The 16,463-nt window shown below is 36.1% G+C and overlaps 1 protein-coding gene across 6 annotated transcripts in view; it reads right to left on the reverse strand.

Annotated features, from left to right (window-relative positions):
- The window catches only part of LOC102689900 (disabled homolog 2-interacting protein), a 365,385-nt gene that overhangs the window by 265,738 nt on the left and 83,184 nt on the right, over positions 1-16,463 (reverse strand). Inside the window, exon 1 of one of the 6 annotated variants that reach the window (XM_015366896.2) lies at positions 3,266-3,386. The exons of the other annotated variants lie outside the window; for them this stretch is intronic. Coding sequence (XP_015222382.2) covers positions 3,266-3,323 — 58 coding nt within the window. The 5' untranslated portion in view covers positions 3,324-3,386. Of the gene's footprint in view, positions 1-3,265; positions 3,387-16,463 lie in introns of those variants that run through there. 6 annotated transcript variants of the gene reach the window in all.

Below are 16,463 nucleotides of genomic sequence, written 5' to 3' on the forward strand. Positions count from 1 at the left end.
ATGCTCTGAGCTTTTGACTCTGAATTGCTAAAACTTTCATACTGGCAACGGTTAGTTTGTCATCAGCATTTTTATAAGCCTAGGTTCCTGGCCAAGGTCATTAAGTATAATTTATCCTACGCCAATCTGTCCTACGCCTACTTTTGACATTTAGAAGTAACTAACACACAGTAGGAAATGAAAATTAAATTGTACAATAGGTGTTTGCCTGCCTTTCAGCACAGATGTAAATACTTTAAGCATGGGCTGGATGGAGCAAAACTGCTCGTTCAAATTTAAACTAAACATAAGAATTTATGTTTTAAATGTATGTTTATATTGCACAGATACTGTACAGTACAGCACTTAATTCCACTGGCTAAAACAAAGGCCACACCACTGGTAGGCATTGTTACTGTAGATGCCATCTACTTCGTATTTATTCCCTCAAGCAACATAAATGAGGAAGAAAGAGTTGTGACACAAAAGGAGAGTTTTCTTCAGCTCGAGGTCATACTGTATATTTACAACCACCTGCTAGGTATTAACAGTGGCTAGTACATTACTGAATTACTCTTAGAGACTCATTGGATGGGAAACATTTACTCCAGCGTAACGTCAGCCCGTGAGCAGATCCCTTTGTCGGACTCTATACCAAAAGTGGTTTGATATAGGAAATGCTTGGAGAACCCTACTTACATGAGCCTTGGATTTAATTTGTCTAGTTTAGAAGAATGAGTTTTATGGAGAATGTAAGCCCGTTTATTCCGATTCCATAACACAGATTACAGCAGAAAAAGCCGGATCCTAAATTGAAAACAAACATCTCAAAGTCCTTCAGATCAATTACTGTAAGACACACGTGTAATTGAATACAGAATTTAATGTCCAAGATATACTGTACTCTGGGCAATTTCTTTTACATTAGGGCCTCCGGACTTATCAAAGTCTCTTAGAGAAGCATAAAGTAAAACTCTGTCTCATAAAATAAACCCCACTATTTTAAAACTTTTATTCAATCACAGTTGCTACTATATCAGCCACGGAGTCTTTAACTGGCTATTTTACTTTAAAAGATTGCCAACTGTATGGTCTTCTGTTACTGAGTGTTCTTACCCTCCTGACATTACTGAAATCCCAAAGACAGTGGCTAGAGATCAGTGCAGGAGTTAATGCGGTTCTGTGTTATTTTCAGCCCCTGAGGTCAGATCTTTCTTCATTTTTTGATGCCACTGAAAAGAACAGAAAATTGCTGCTGTTTCTATTCTGCAAGAACGCAACATTGTAACAATGTGTTTATAGTTAGAAGGATGCCGTACAGCAGTTTTGGATTCATTATCGTGTTTTAAACAAGGAAGAGGAGCTTAATTTCTGCCAACTAGACAGCAAAAGTCCATGGAAATTCAGAAGTTCCCAATTTAGGCCTCTATAGCATTTAGACAAATCCTTATAATGCAATCCTGTTGTGTTTTATTTATGCTAAAATGAATACAGTTCTGAGTAAATCCTACATTTTTAACATCCAAACAACGCAAAAACAATTAAGAAACCTCAGAATGTTCAAATGTCAGGGCCCACAAACACTGTACTTCAGATTACATACTATATGTATATATTTATCCACAAACCTTCCATTGAACTTTGACATCTTAAAAACCCTTTTTCCCCTCTGTTTTTGAAATTGCAGCTTTTATAATCCATTTATGTTAGAAACAAAAAGCAATTAAAGATAAACCTAGCACGGCACACAAATAAACTCCATGATCATAAATCTCCATCTCTTATCTCTTTTTATGAATACATTAAATTCTATAATCCCAAAACTGGCAGAATGTTTGTCAGAGGTGTTATCAGAATACAAATATCAATAAGCTGAAAAAAAATCTTGGAACTAAATTTCCTTGTTCTGCTCCTATTTGTCACTTTCACTCTGTTTCAACAATCCCACATGAACTATAAAGCTAAAAAACTATCCAAGGAAATGATTTAGCAAAGCTTCTAGTGGCTTTGAAATGCTGCATTTTTTTTACCCTCTTAAAAATGGAACAGAGCCCAGTAAAAATAAAGTAGTACAGCTCACCAAAAACTGGCAGGCTAAACTAGAACTTCAGAAATATTTTAGACATTGACTCATTCCTTTAACCACATTCTTCCTGAAGAATAGCACACTCCAATACAGAATTGCAAGGCTGTCCCATGGTCACTCACATTAAAAATAGCTCCAGTTTTCAAGCAATTCAGAAAAACACTTAGACCCAAAATGCACAGGCAGTAAACAAGGAATGCATTCAATTACCTTGTTAAACATATTTAAGAGGTACTCACCATTGTACAGTCTGTCATAGTATAAACAGCACACAACGGCATGCAATTTTTTGTGTGTTAATTACATTTTTTCTAAATGTCACCCAAGAGTGGAATGCAGAATCCCTGTCCTCCACAATCAAAAGTTTGAACTATCAAAGCATGCACAGATATAAAGATAGATAAAAAGCAATGCACAAAAAGGCAGATAGGGACAATCAGAAAAAAATAATCAGGATTGATTCATTTTTAACAACCCATGGTTATTTACTCCTGAATTTAAATTAATAGATCATAGTGGATTAACTCTGACAAAAGGACTGTGTGAAATTTTCACCGCTCAGACCCATTACATGAGAACTCAGCTCATCTACTCTTGGTAGCTTTTCAAAAGATTTTTTCCCCCAATTTAAGAAGCTCAAACTCCAAAGCTCAAGTTTAAGAGCTTCTCCTGTTCTGTTAAGCAAAATATATTTTCCTCTAACTGTTCCTTACTGAAGCCAACAATTATTTATTTAATGAGGACTTCTATTTACCATTTAGATTAGATTGAAAAGAGCTGAGAGGTTGTCCAAGATCTCTATACAGATGATAATCAACCCCGTACAATCACCCCATACCAATGTTCTTTGGCTAGTTACCACATCTACCTTGTACATATCGTGATTTTAGAAGTTTACAATCTCAAACCTACATTTGTTTAAGTATGAAATACTGTGGATCTTACGACGAGTGAAAGCATACCAGACACTCTCAGTGAGGACTAATAGAGCAAACAACAGAAAGAAAAAGAGAACAAGCGAGCTTCAATTAAAAAGAAGAGCTTATTAGTTCAGTGAAAGCATTCTTCTCCCTATTAGGCTGTGTGTGCCCTATCAAGATGAAGCCTACTTCCCACAGTGATATGCTGGTATAGTATTGCACACCATCTACCTTTAAACAGTTATCTGTTTTTTTTAAATACTTTTTAAACGATGCTTACCGTTAGAGTTGTCTTGTTCGGCTGGATTATTTGGCTCCATAACTTCGAAGTAAAACATTAAGCATATTCTGTTCCATGCAGCAAACTGAAGAAGCAGCAGTTGTCCAAGTCGATTCACCTGATTTATGAACTAGTGCTGCATCCTTCGGAGGCTGTGTTCTTTCTTTTGTATTACATCTGGCTGCTTTTCCAACTAGATGACTGGCTTGTACAGCACGCAGGCCTTTTTCCAGCACTCTCATTACACTGAATTTAAAGCCACAGTGCAGCTTTTCTTCCCACTGGAGGTTTAAATCTCTCCTGCTGCATCAATTCAGTTTCAAAATGTCACTTGTATCAGTTGCTCTGCAGCCAGGATTTCATTTTTAAAAGCACATGAGCAGCAGGAAGCCATATTATTTTCACGGGATCTTTTTACTGAAGGTTTTACAGAAGGTAAAGGTTTTTTTGGTTGTTAACGCCCCCACACCCCACACACAACAAAGGTGTTTAAAAGAATGGAAGACTTATAGGGCACTGCTTTTAGGGCAATGACATTTTTCTAAAGACATAATACACGTAACACAAAGGCTATTCAAAGGAAGAAACAGGGAGAAAAGTAAAGAGGAGAAAAAAAGTTCAAAAGTGAAGGACACAGGTGCAAAGGAGGCAACTTTGTGTACAATAAGTAGAAAATATCAGTTAAGAAGAGTTTATTAGGGGAGGAACTGTAGCTGAAGTCAGTCAAAATAAAACCAGAAAGGCTGCCCATACCATGTACACCTACAGACAAAGATTACATATTAAAGATAATTATAATTCTAATCCAACAGAAATTGAAGAGGCAGAACTGTTCTCTGTACAATAAGTAAAATTAAACAACTAGACAGCAGAGTTGCATAATTGAACAACTGATATAACATTAGATGAACCAACAGGTGGGGGGTCATCCCAAACTGAGCAATGAAAGAAACGCTTTCAGTGATTACAGCAGTTTTAGAATCAGTGAGTTTTTTGCCTTATTTTTATAAAAGTATTTTTTTCTGAAAAAAGAATCAGCAAAAAGAATCATTAACGAGAAAATCTGATTTTCAATGTACTGTAAATTCTCATTCTGGAAAGTACTAAAGAAGAAAAAAGATGGAGATTTCAGAGTATGCTTACATTAAAATTAATTTCGCTTTCTAATAACTTCTGCCTTGGATTATTCATATTAAACCACAGACGTTCTTTCAATTAACATCATGCCAGCTAGATTTGTAACGGGGTAGAATGAATCACTGCTGTAAGGGGAGGACAGATAACCAAAGACGGGTCGTGGGGCAGCACTGGCAAACGGAGACGCTCCAGGGTGCAGAACTCAAAGTCAGCTGCAGTCAAACCTGGAGTAATGGGGTGTAATTGTGACTGGCCTGGAGCAATCAGGATATTGCAGCAAATTGCAGTAACCTCAAGGCATTCTGCAGGTTGAGAATAAGTGGTTACTTAATCCATGTAATCTTTCTTTATAGGAATGTAGAATTTAGCTGCTCTCTTTAGATGAACAGAAGCAAGCACTGTGCACTAGGAAATTTTAGTACTGCAGCATTTTGCTGAACAAATATGCACTGGATGTAGCTTCTCAGAATAAGCCCTATTTTTTCAAAAGTATAGATCATTAACTGAGCTATGCCCCATACATAATGGAATGAAATGAAAAAGATTCCTGTCCTGGCAGGAAGACAAGGGCACAGTGAAGTTTTCAACAGAAAGAGACGAATCAAATTGACAGAATGACAGTCGATTCATTTAATATTTGAAAAAAAGCAAAAACACATAGACACAAATGTAAACGGTAGTACCAAAAAATGAATTAGGATTTTGACTGACAGGCAAGACTTCACTTAGCCTCTACTGTGATTAGATACCAGCTAAAGAGATCTCAAACAGTATTTATAACCTTGAGATCAAGAAAGACAAATGACATTTTCAAATTCAGAGGGTGGATTTTGATTGGGTTCAATCTAATGTGGTCTTGTGTGTGTTTTACTCATTCTTAAGAAACCTACCAGGGTACAAAGCACAGAAAAGCCGCCATAATAAGAGCAGTGTAATTAATTACTCATACCTTGCATTTGTATAGCGCTTATACAATGCTTTCCCAAAGAATCCTAAAATAATTTAGAGATAGGAGGGTAATCACTTCATCCTACGCTGATGGCACCCTTGAGTTTGGCACATAACAGTCATCCTGCATCAGCAGTCGACTACAGACAAATGAGAAAGTGCTTAGCCTACTCAAGTAGAGAGGGAAATTCACACAAGCCATAACAAGGTTGAATTGCTCTAAAATCACTTTTCCCATGCAGTCCTCTTCTGCACACACTTCACCGACAACCTGGTTCCACTTACAGTACATCCACTTTAAGATTCCTGATGTAACTTGGCCCCCTTCATCACTACTCTCAACTTTATATTGTAGGTTGTCTTGTCTTCTTACCACTCCTGTTTCTCCGATTCACTTTTCTTTTGCTGATTATTTAATTACTCCTTTGCCATTTCCTATGCCTTGCCTTTTCCAACTGATCAATCTGTTAGTCCCCTGTGGTGGAGCCAGCCATCTAGAAACATCTGGACTGCGCTTTTAGATATTGAGCTTCATCCCTGTAAATTCTGTGCCTTGTGCTGTACAGCTTTTGTTTCACTTTTATACAGTACACTGCACTTTCACAGCCAATGGGTGAATATTTTTGGCATGCTATTCTTAACGTTCATCTTTAAACACTGTTACATATCTTCCTTTTTGTTTGTATCACTCTGTTTTATTCATTTGAGCAGTTTTTTTTTTACTTATTACCGATTGTTTCAGTGCAACACTGTACTGTTTTGAATGTAAGTTGCTTTGCACAAAGGTAAAGGCTAAATCAATTATTCAGAATATGAATTAGAATTTAGCCAAACTATTAAGATTAGTACCCCTACTCTCATGAATTCTATGGAATCTTTAATGAAAAGGACACCTGCTGACATCATTTCCAAAGACACCTGATCTGCCTGCAATCCAAATTCAAGAATTGAAGGCCAGTTGAAGGCAGAGAAGAGAAGGCTATGTGGCCCAGCAGGCCCATTTGTATTTTTTCAGGAACTACGTAACCCAAGGATGTTTTCCAGCCATTTCATGAAAGAAGTCCAGTTGGACAGTTTGTTTCATACTCCTATAAATCTGCTGCTAAGTACTGACCAGCTATGCTTAACATCTGACAACATAAAAGAAATTTGAAAACAGCCTTTGTGATGAGCTTGTGATGGAGGCAATATAGTGAGTATTCCAAGTTCCAAATGATCCCACAGTGAAAACTTTGAACTCCGAGGGGTGGAAATGCAGTCTGTAGAAGATACTGTACAGCTCATTCACATTTTTTTTAATGAAGACTTTGGGAAGATTAGATAGATAGATACTTTATTGATCCCGTGAGGGAAATTGCAGTGCAACAGCAGCTTAACACACACAACACAGCCACAGTGTAACGAATTATATAATAATAGTACAATGCATACAATACAATACAAGAGTTACTCACAGTCCGGACACACAAGAGGAAACTAGAACAGAACAGTATACAGAAAATCGTATCACACGTATGAATATAAATATAGATGTAACCATAAAGACTAATAATGACAATCCCATCACTTTGCATGTTTCTGTCCACATTTTGTTAAACAAAAAAAGTATCTTGCACGCATAGGATACCATGTCATGTGCAGTTGTGTGAATCCCAGAGAGGAAAGAGAAAGCAACCTTACACGTTTGATAGTAAACACAAACATAAAATTAGTCTAGATCACATTGTAAAATATTTTATTTAAATAAATTAATATTTGTATATATATACGGTACACAGCAGCATGATATAGTAATACATTGCTTTTTAAAACACCACTGGCTTTTAAATTGAAGCTTTAGATTTTAGGGGAAAAGGAAAGATAAAACATGCAAAAAGTGGGAATCAAAATAACATATAGTCTGTTAGAAGGGAAATCCTGATATCACAGTTTCACAGCAGGAGATGAATCGACTGACTAAAAGCAAAGACACCAGCAACAGACTGTTCTTACTGCAGGAGTCAAAAGGAAACTTAAGCATATCAGCACTGCAAACAGTTCTCAAAATAACTCTGCAACTTCAATGTCATTTTAAAGTGTATTTATGTCTCTAGACAGTTAATTTTATAAATGATTGGGATTAAACCACATCTAATATATTTTTGACAGCCATATAAGGACAGATATTTTTATAGCAAGTATGCAGCACTCCAGGTGGTTGTCAGATGCTAACAGCTGTACTTTAATACTGTACGTTGGTAACTGTTATGCTAATTATTATTACAGTGCACTACCACAAAGGGGATCTGTTACACCTGGCTAGCAAAGCCAATGTTGTGTTGATTCTTTAAATTAGCAATTTTAGTCTGAGCTCAGCTGATAAGTTTTGACCATGCCACTGTTTACCTGTGATATCGAATCTTTGAAGGGCAAAAGATTTGGACCACAGCTTTTAAAAACTAAATTAAATATTTGGGTGTTAAATGAGTCCTAATTTCCTTATCTTGTTTAAAACATACTGTACTTACCCATAACCTCCTTAGTGCTTTGGTGTAAATGGCACTTTCCTGTCATGCATAAATTACAGTTTCCTGATACACCGTGACTTGACGAATCAAAAAAACTTTGGCTTTTGCCCCTGACAATACTCTGAGCACGTGCAGCCTGATCTTGGATTACAGTTTTCTGAGCAGGATTACCATTTCAGGCTGAACTTGGGGTTACTGCTAAAGAGCTTAAAGGATAGATTCTCACACTGAGCACAAACTATACACATTACTTACTATATAAATAAGCCATTGGCTGTATTATTTAATATCAGGTAACACTGCTTATATCTCAGTTCTGTTTCCATTCAAAGGACCAACTGACAATTTTATTGGCCTGCTTGAGAAAATAAGAGAAAATACACACAAGTGAACTTGTGTATCATTTCATCCATCCATTTTCCAACCATTTCATCCAACCCAGGTTCACGGGAGAGCTGGCAAGCAATGGGAGAAGGCCAGGTACAGTCTGGATGGGACGCCAAACACACTAAAACCAGGGTCAATTTTCCCAGAAGCCAATTAACTCACCAGTATGTTTTTGGACTGTGAGAAAAAACCGGAGAGCCTGAAGGAATGAAAACACAGGCAGAACTCAGAAACCCCATGCAGACAGTACCCTAGGTCCAGAATTGACCCAGGGCCCCAGCACTGCAACACAGCAATGCCAACCACTGCATTCACTGAGTTCAGATATGGAGTGAATGCTCAGATTGAAGTGACAGTGGAGTACCACAGGGATCTATACTTGGACCACTGTACTTCCTAATTTATATCAATGATCTACTGTAGATCAATTATAATCTGCTGGTCAGGTTTGCAGATGATAGCAAAACAGGAGGATTAGTAAACACTACAGAAGCAGCAAACTAAATTGAAAAGGTTTAGAAACAACTCAAGATTGGGAACACATGTGGCAGATGATATCTTATATACACTAGCGCACAGTATATCATGCCGTCAGCAAAAACAAAAACTATAAATACAAAATGGGAAATGCTGAGCTTGAAGCTATGAAAAGGCTATTGTCATGTCGCAGATGACCTGCTTTACAGTTCAGACCTCTATCAGATTTTCACCTGTTTGATCCAAAGAACATCAAGTGATAATAAATTCCAAACAAATGTGCAAGGATCAACATCACTTGATTCCAAGGGCATCTACAGCCTTAAGAAAATACTGTATATGTGGAGAAATAAAGGTACTACTGTATGTTCCCTAACTACGAAGGATATTTGGTGGATACATTTACATAATGGCATACTGTATATATGCATATTGAACAAGTATTTAAATTATATTGATTACATGTGATGGTTTTTCACATTTTGATTTACTTTGATTTTTATAGATCTTCTTTTTGAAGTTGAACTTTTCTTCCCTAAGCATTTCAGGGAACTGTCAGGAGTTGCAAGTGATGTTTTCCAGCTTTGTACTTCAAAGATTAGTGATACAGCATTCAAGAAACTACAAGTCACGAGGATGAAAGAAAATAAGGTACTATATTTAAATGTCTGGTTTATGATTCTGCCATATAATGTATGTCCTGAGGATTGACCCTTTGTTTTATCTAAGCATTCTTCACTTTTCTTCAAGTCTCATGACAGAGATGCTATAGTTTGAAAAAGACTACAAGAAAGAACAAGGCTAATCCCCTATCAAAAAACAAATCTGAGCTAATAAAACTAAATCTTTCTGCCTCAAAGAACAGTGGCCAAGGTGTTTCATTAGACTATGGAATCTAATGCACTGATGAGATTTGCTTACTGAAATTCTGCTTCTACGTCTATGTGGTACTGATCAGCTTTTTATGCAACTACATTAAATCTTTGTAATAAATTCCATTGGTTTTCTTTGAAAAAACAAAGGAATTACACATACTGTACAGTGAGCATTAAGAGGTCAAAAGTTAAGAATGAATCATACTTTTACCTGTATATACAAATGTATTATACTAAAGAGCTGATGAATAGAACGTAGAAACAATAATTTGGAAAGAGTGGTACTGCTAGCCAAGAAAAGACAGAACAAGAGCCATATTCATGAAGAGAATACCACCACATTACATTTGCACCTGTCTTTCCCAATACAATACATTTAACTCTGTAATAAGTCACAATTACCAATTTAGAACACATACAGACAACCAAAAAGCTTCCTTTTCTCAGAATATTTGCAATTTCTTTGTAAGGGATAAATGGAAATTGTTAACTGAACTTTAGGAGGGATAATGGCGATAAATCAATCACACACATCTGTGCCTGATAATCTAATTATGATACTATATACTCTATAGTCTATACTATACATTTATGGAACACAAACACCTCCCATTGCGTTTGTCTCAAGCTTTCCTTCTCCACCTCATATCCACATTTAAGCAGCCCCTTGGTTGCTCTCTAAATGGGGTCCGAGCCTTCTTGTCCGATCAACCAAGTGGGTTATGCCAAACTGGCCCACCCAATACTCCCAAAATTCACAAAGTATTCAATTCTCGGATGTTGCTGTTCCTACTGACTTAGCAAGATGGGTTATTTTTAAAGAAACAGTCAGCAGCATGGCAGAATAGCTCCTCATGTTCTCAGCTTGCAAATACATTTCCTCCTAGTTTCCATGTGGACCCTCTGGTACACTGTATAAATAGCATCAGTTATGTTTTGTTTAATTTCTATCGCAAATATCTGCATAAGGTAGTGTTAGCAAACCATATGAAGAAGGGTGCGTGCAGTACATCTACAGTACAAAAAATTAGTAAGCAAAACAATTTTATCTACAGTAGTTGGAGACGTATTTAGTGACCAGAGCAATGAAAACATATAATAGCATTATTTTCTTTGGTAGAAAGGAGAACAATTCTTAGACAACAGACACAATATTCCCTATCTACAGTATGTGTAAGATATACATTCAAGAAATATAAGATGTCATTTATATAGAAATAATGGCACTTAGTATAAACAATATATCAGGTGATATTAAAAATAGGAAACAAACTTAAAATTAATAAAGCTTTTTTTTTTTTGTTTGTCCCTATTGGCCGTCAAAAGGATCTGTGTCCTGCAAAACCTGTTCCTTTGTCCCTAGTCCAAAACTGTAAATGACAGAGACACTTGGGACTGAGTGACAGGCAGGATTATAAAGAAATGGCTCTTTGAAGCTGTTCTTTTTCCAATATGTGACCTTGAATAATTTCAGAATTTCCTATTCCAAGAATTTCAGATTTTCCTATTTTGTTTCTCAGATCTTAAAAGCAATGCTTTAAATTCAATTTTAAAAAAGAAATGAAAATGAAATAAATGAAATGAAAGCTAAGAAAATAAAATAAAAGGGGAAAAATGTATTACCTGAATTGGCAATATTATATGTGGTCTACAGAGGGAGGAAAGAGAGTAATTACCTTCGGCTGAATTGTGTATCGTACAAGAGCAGAATCTTAACTGTTTTGCTTTATCCCAAAAGCATGAGCTTTCACAGCAAGCTCATTACATTCACTCATCCCTTCTGCCTTGATCTATATATGTGAAAAAGATTCCAAAGCCATTCTTGACAGTCTTCTGAAAATATTCATGGATGCTAAGCAAAAAGTTGTCCTTAGATATATTACCAAGAGGATCTTTTCTCTTTTATTTATTCAGTCTTGAATGCACTTCTTACAACAAAAGCATGAGCCTACATGTATTGTGTACAGTACATGCATTTCTTATTATCAGTTACACAACCTCCAATTTATATTAATAGATTACAATTACTAATAGTTTTTGTAATACATTTTCACTTTCAGTATTGCCATCAATTCTAGAATGTCTAAATGTTTTCGTTACAATACAATGTGTTATTCGTATTGTCCCAGCTTCCAACTAAGAGCATAATAACGGTTACACAACAGAAAATGGCATTCAGCCTATCTAGCTTGTTTTTAGTTTGTAGATCATTGATGGAAGGATCTCATCCAGCTGTTTTTCTAAAGCAACCAGTGTATCGACTTCAACAACATGGCCGAGTGCTTTGTCATTGACAACCTTTCTGGTGAGCAAGTGCGTCCCGTTTCTACTTGTGTTTGTATTTCACAGTTCGTTTGGAAGAAATCCGCTGGGTTTTCTCTGTCAATGACTTTGAGGATTTTGCAGACTTGAATAAGGTTCCCATGCACTACTCTAAAAAAGGTCCATCTCCTTCAATCTGTCATTGTAGGAACATCACGTACAGTAGGCGTTCAGCTAGTAGATGACTTGTTTAGCATTCCCGTAAAGTCTTAGCATAGTGTTTGTCAGAGCATCTGCTACAGGGAATTCCTGTTCTGATCTATTGTTTTCAAATAATTTAAGATAGATTAAGAAAAGCATAAGTGAGAGAACAATTAGTGAACCGCTGTATGCTTTAAAATTACTCAGGTAGAGTACATTTTAATTTCAGACTCCAACAATTAGTTTTGCTATTTCCCAAGTCTCTGAGAAGAACGGGAAGTTTTCCATGAAAACCACTTCTTATTTTACACATACTGCACACTTGGCTCTGGGATTGGTACTGCTTACTCCCTATACACTTAAATATCTTTTGTGTTTTATGAACTCTGGCCTTCTTTCAGTTCCAGAAACAAGGCTCTGAATCCAGCAAGTCCACACTTTAAGTTCTGTTGCCTCAAGGCTGTAGAACGTATTGCAGTTGCTTTTGTCTTAGCTTTGTTTTATTGGAAAGAGCCTTGAGATAAGTGTGTAATGTAAGGCTCTACATACAGTATATAACATGATGACCATCACAATCACGATTATTATTCACCACCAACAGAGATAATTATCCCCATCAACCTATCAATACATTGATAGAGAAATGGGAACACTGAGTCAAGAATAAATTTTTAAAGTTGCTGTGGGTCTTGTCTACACTAGACAAATGCTCTAGCATTACTAGCTGTTTAAAGTGAGAAAGGAACTGTACTAATCATTAAAGTATCTGTGCAAATTCTACGACAATCAAATGTGTATTTGCATCAGTACCTTTAAGAATCCTAAGTTTATACTTTACAATACGGATGCTAAATTCCACAGGATTAAATTGAGGTGCACAAAAAAGACGAAGTACAGTATTAACAGACTTAATGGATATTATTTCTAGAGAAAAAAGTCCTATCAAAACAGTCTGACTTTTTAAAACCAGGGATCAGCAATTAATCCTTGGCTGATGTTAAATACAGATATAAAAACAGGAGCTAATGAAATCAGAAGCCAGTAAATCAGCACAATACAGCAATACAATGAAATACTATGAAAAATGAGGGGTCTCATGTGTATACTAACTAGATTCTAAGTTACATATGATTTCCTTTACCAATAAACAATTTATTTTCTGAAAATATACCCTTGTTGCTGAATATCATCAGCAATTAATACTTACAAAATTTGGGGGTTTGTGCATTCACGAGGTAGCAAATACTTTTCTATTTAATTTAACATTAGGCTGGCTAAACACTTGTTTGAGTTGTGTTTTGTTTAGGAGAAATATACTTTTGTTGTCACCTATTAAGATTATATGGGAACAAACAACATGGAATTCGAATTGCCCGTTGTCATCACAGAAAGCAGTTAAGAAAGACTAGAGAAGAAAAGACAGGTAATATGCTTCTACTCTTCAAAGACTCTGTATCAATTAATTTGGTCATTTTAGTCTTTTCTCTTCAGAAAACAAAGTTTAAGCAATTCCAGTCATTTCAGAAATTGTCGAAAGCAGAGGCAACAGTCTTGTATATACTCTATGCCTACATCCTTCTTTATGCTACTGCATTAAACCTAAAAGGTCTAAAACTCCTTTCTGGAAAAAGACTTTCTGATAAAGTGCTTCTGAGTAAATTGCAGCAGATCATTCAATCCCACCATGAACAGTACAAGAAAGAAGATGTCTTCCCTTTATTTTACCAGCTAATTCAATTGAGAACAAATTACCATTTATCATGACAACCTCGACCATTTATACAGCAGGGAAATAACTGGAGCAATTTGAGAGAAGTACCTTGCTCAAGGCTACAAACAGCTGCATTCACCTGGGATTTGAGCCCTCAATGTTCCAGTACAGTGCCCTAACCACTTCTCAATAGAGTACTCCATTTTATCACTTCATTAGAATAAAGTAAAAACAAATAGTAAAAATAGCCTTTAAGATTACCTTTGCTAAAATGAAAGTTTTCTAAGAAAACACTTTTTTTAATCCTGTTCTGTATCCCATATCAATATAAGAATAATTATATAACTTGGATATAAACTGATTATTTCCTTTAATCAGTACACACAGAACTGTACTAAGAAATCCCAGAATATTACTACAGATTTAACTCTATTCCATGTGTAACAAATAGAAAAAGGGTTTGGTTGTCAAGGTTTTTAATCTCACTAAAATAACTAAATTTAACATACAGACTGCTTTTATGTTCAGCAGACCATTGCACCTGGCTATAATATTTGAAAAATTTACGATTCACTGAATTAGCATGTAAATACTTTAAAACACTGGAAATACATACTGTACCCTATTTTTAAGACCTGTGACACGAGGAATCAGGACAGTCCTCCATTGTCATTATCAGTGTATCTGATCTATCTAGTTGAGTCAAAGATCCCATCCAGCTGTTTCTTGAAAGAAGCCAAGGCTTAACAACATGGTAAGGTTGCTTGTTCACTATTGCCACAACCCTTTCGCTAAAGTAGTGACTTCCACTTTAGTGTAGTTTCTATTTTTCTTCTCTGGTTCATGTTTCACCGTTCATTCTACTGGGTTGCACTTAAGGATTTTAAATACTTGTATCAGGTGCAATCACAGTTTTCTCAGTTCAAGACTAAAAAGATTAAGTTCCTTCAGCTGGTCAGTGTACGGTACAGTAGGTTAAATGGTCAATCACTTAAAAAATATGAGGTTAAGAAGACTACTGCAACATATTGCCAAATGTATTTTGTTGTAGTTAGATGTGAAAAAAAAACATTTTTATGAACAAGAAGGGAGCTCTGAATAAGATATGTGCTCAAGTGGATTTCTAATGTATTTTTATTTCCTGTTTGGGTTAGCTGAGATGTATAGTACTAAGACATGCCAGCAATAAATAAATACACACATTCTTTCACATCATTAGGACAATAGGTTGGTTATTTTTTCTTTGTAAGAGTAAAACCAAAGAAAGACACAAAAACATTGTTTCAGGGTGTTACTGCCATAGTAGACACTATAAATTAAAATGTTATTAATGAATAACTTAGAGAGGCCCATTTCCTTTATTATTTTTTTCCTTTGCACTTGTAAAAGGATGAAATGTTCTTCAATGAGGTAATGCCTTTGCCATTTGCCATTCTGACAGGGAGTTGAGGCTATTGTCACATCACATGCTCATATGTCAAACTGACATGCTCAGTACTAAAGTGAGGACATGAAAGAAAATAGCTCCCTGCTGAGCATAAAGTGAAAATATATCTTTCATTATATTATTTAAAAGAAAAAAGAAACACATCACTCGCATCTACAACAAATTCACTACGTTATGAAGAAACTGACATTAGTGTAGCTTGGTAAAGTGATATCATATTGCATCCATAAGAGAGAGTCGTCATGCTGTTTATAATTAGTTGTGACCATATTTGAAAGCAGTTCAAGGTGTATACCTATGACGAATGGTTTGCACTAGGTGCAGATTGTGACCTGTGCATGTCCAATTGCATTTGTCTTTAGAAGCATCACTGGTCTCTAAGCTCTAGAAAACCCTTTATCAAAATTCATATCACAAATATTCAATGGGGCTCAGGTCTGGTGAATAGCAAACGAGGGCTCAGGACCTGATCAATATAGCAGCATACAGTTCAGTTGCCATTAATGAATACATACAGTAAGTGATGTTCTGTACAAACACACCTGGACCTTTCAATCATTTGGTCCATTGCACACAACAATTAATGTATCTTTCAGCAAGTCTAATCCTCACTGACGTCCATACGGGTGGTCAGTGTAAAACTTTGATTTATCACTGAAGAGGATGTGGCTCCACTGTTGGGAGAGTCCATCTGACGTATTGCTCTAACCAACTCATTCTGCTGCAGAACTTGTGTGATTGTCTTACCTGAACATGTTAAAAATAAAGGTAAAGCTAAAGTATTTTAGAATGGATCGATGCAGTGGAAACAGAAGGTGAAAAATAAGGAAACAATCACGATGTGCCAATATTGGTGAGGAATTGTGACTTTTGGGCTCTCAGCCCAACAATGACAATCTATTTTCAGCTGCTACAGTATGTCTTATCAGCTTGAAGTTTCTGCCTGCGAATACCGCAGATTGAAAATAACAGACCAATGACACAAAGGTGCTGTTCTCTTGAGTGCATATTGCTTTTTTGTGGATTTCTTTCTTCATTTGTACCAGGTTGATTCAACAGCTTAAATCACCCCATCACCCGTGCCAAATCCACTCTGTCACTAATTAGGTGATCTAGTACTTATGGTACAGTTTGAGCCACTCAAGTATATCTGGATCAATGATGATCAGTTAATTAAAAATGTGCTAAAAACATTCATTCATCCATTTTTGAACCCCTTTAACCAATACAGGGTCACAAGGGATCC

The sequence above is a fragment of the Lepisosteus oculatus genome, chromosome 24, assembly GCF_040954835.1.
Source record: "Lepisosteus oculatus isolate fLepOcu1 chromosome 24, fLepOcu1.hap2, whole genome shotgun sequence".
NCBI classification, from domain to species: domain Eukaryota; kingdom Metazoa; phylum Chordata; class Actinopteri; order Semionotiformes; family Lepisosteidae; genus Lepisosteus; species Lepisosteus oculatus.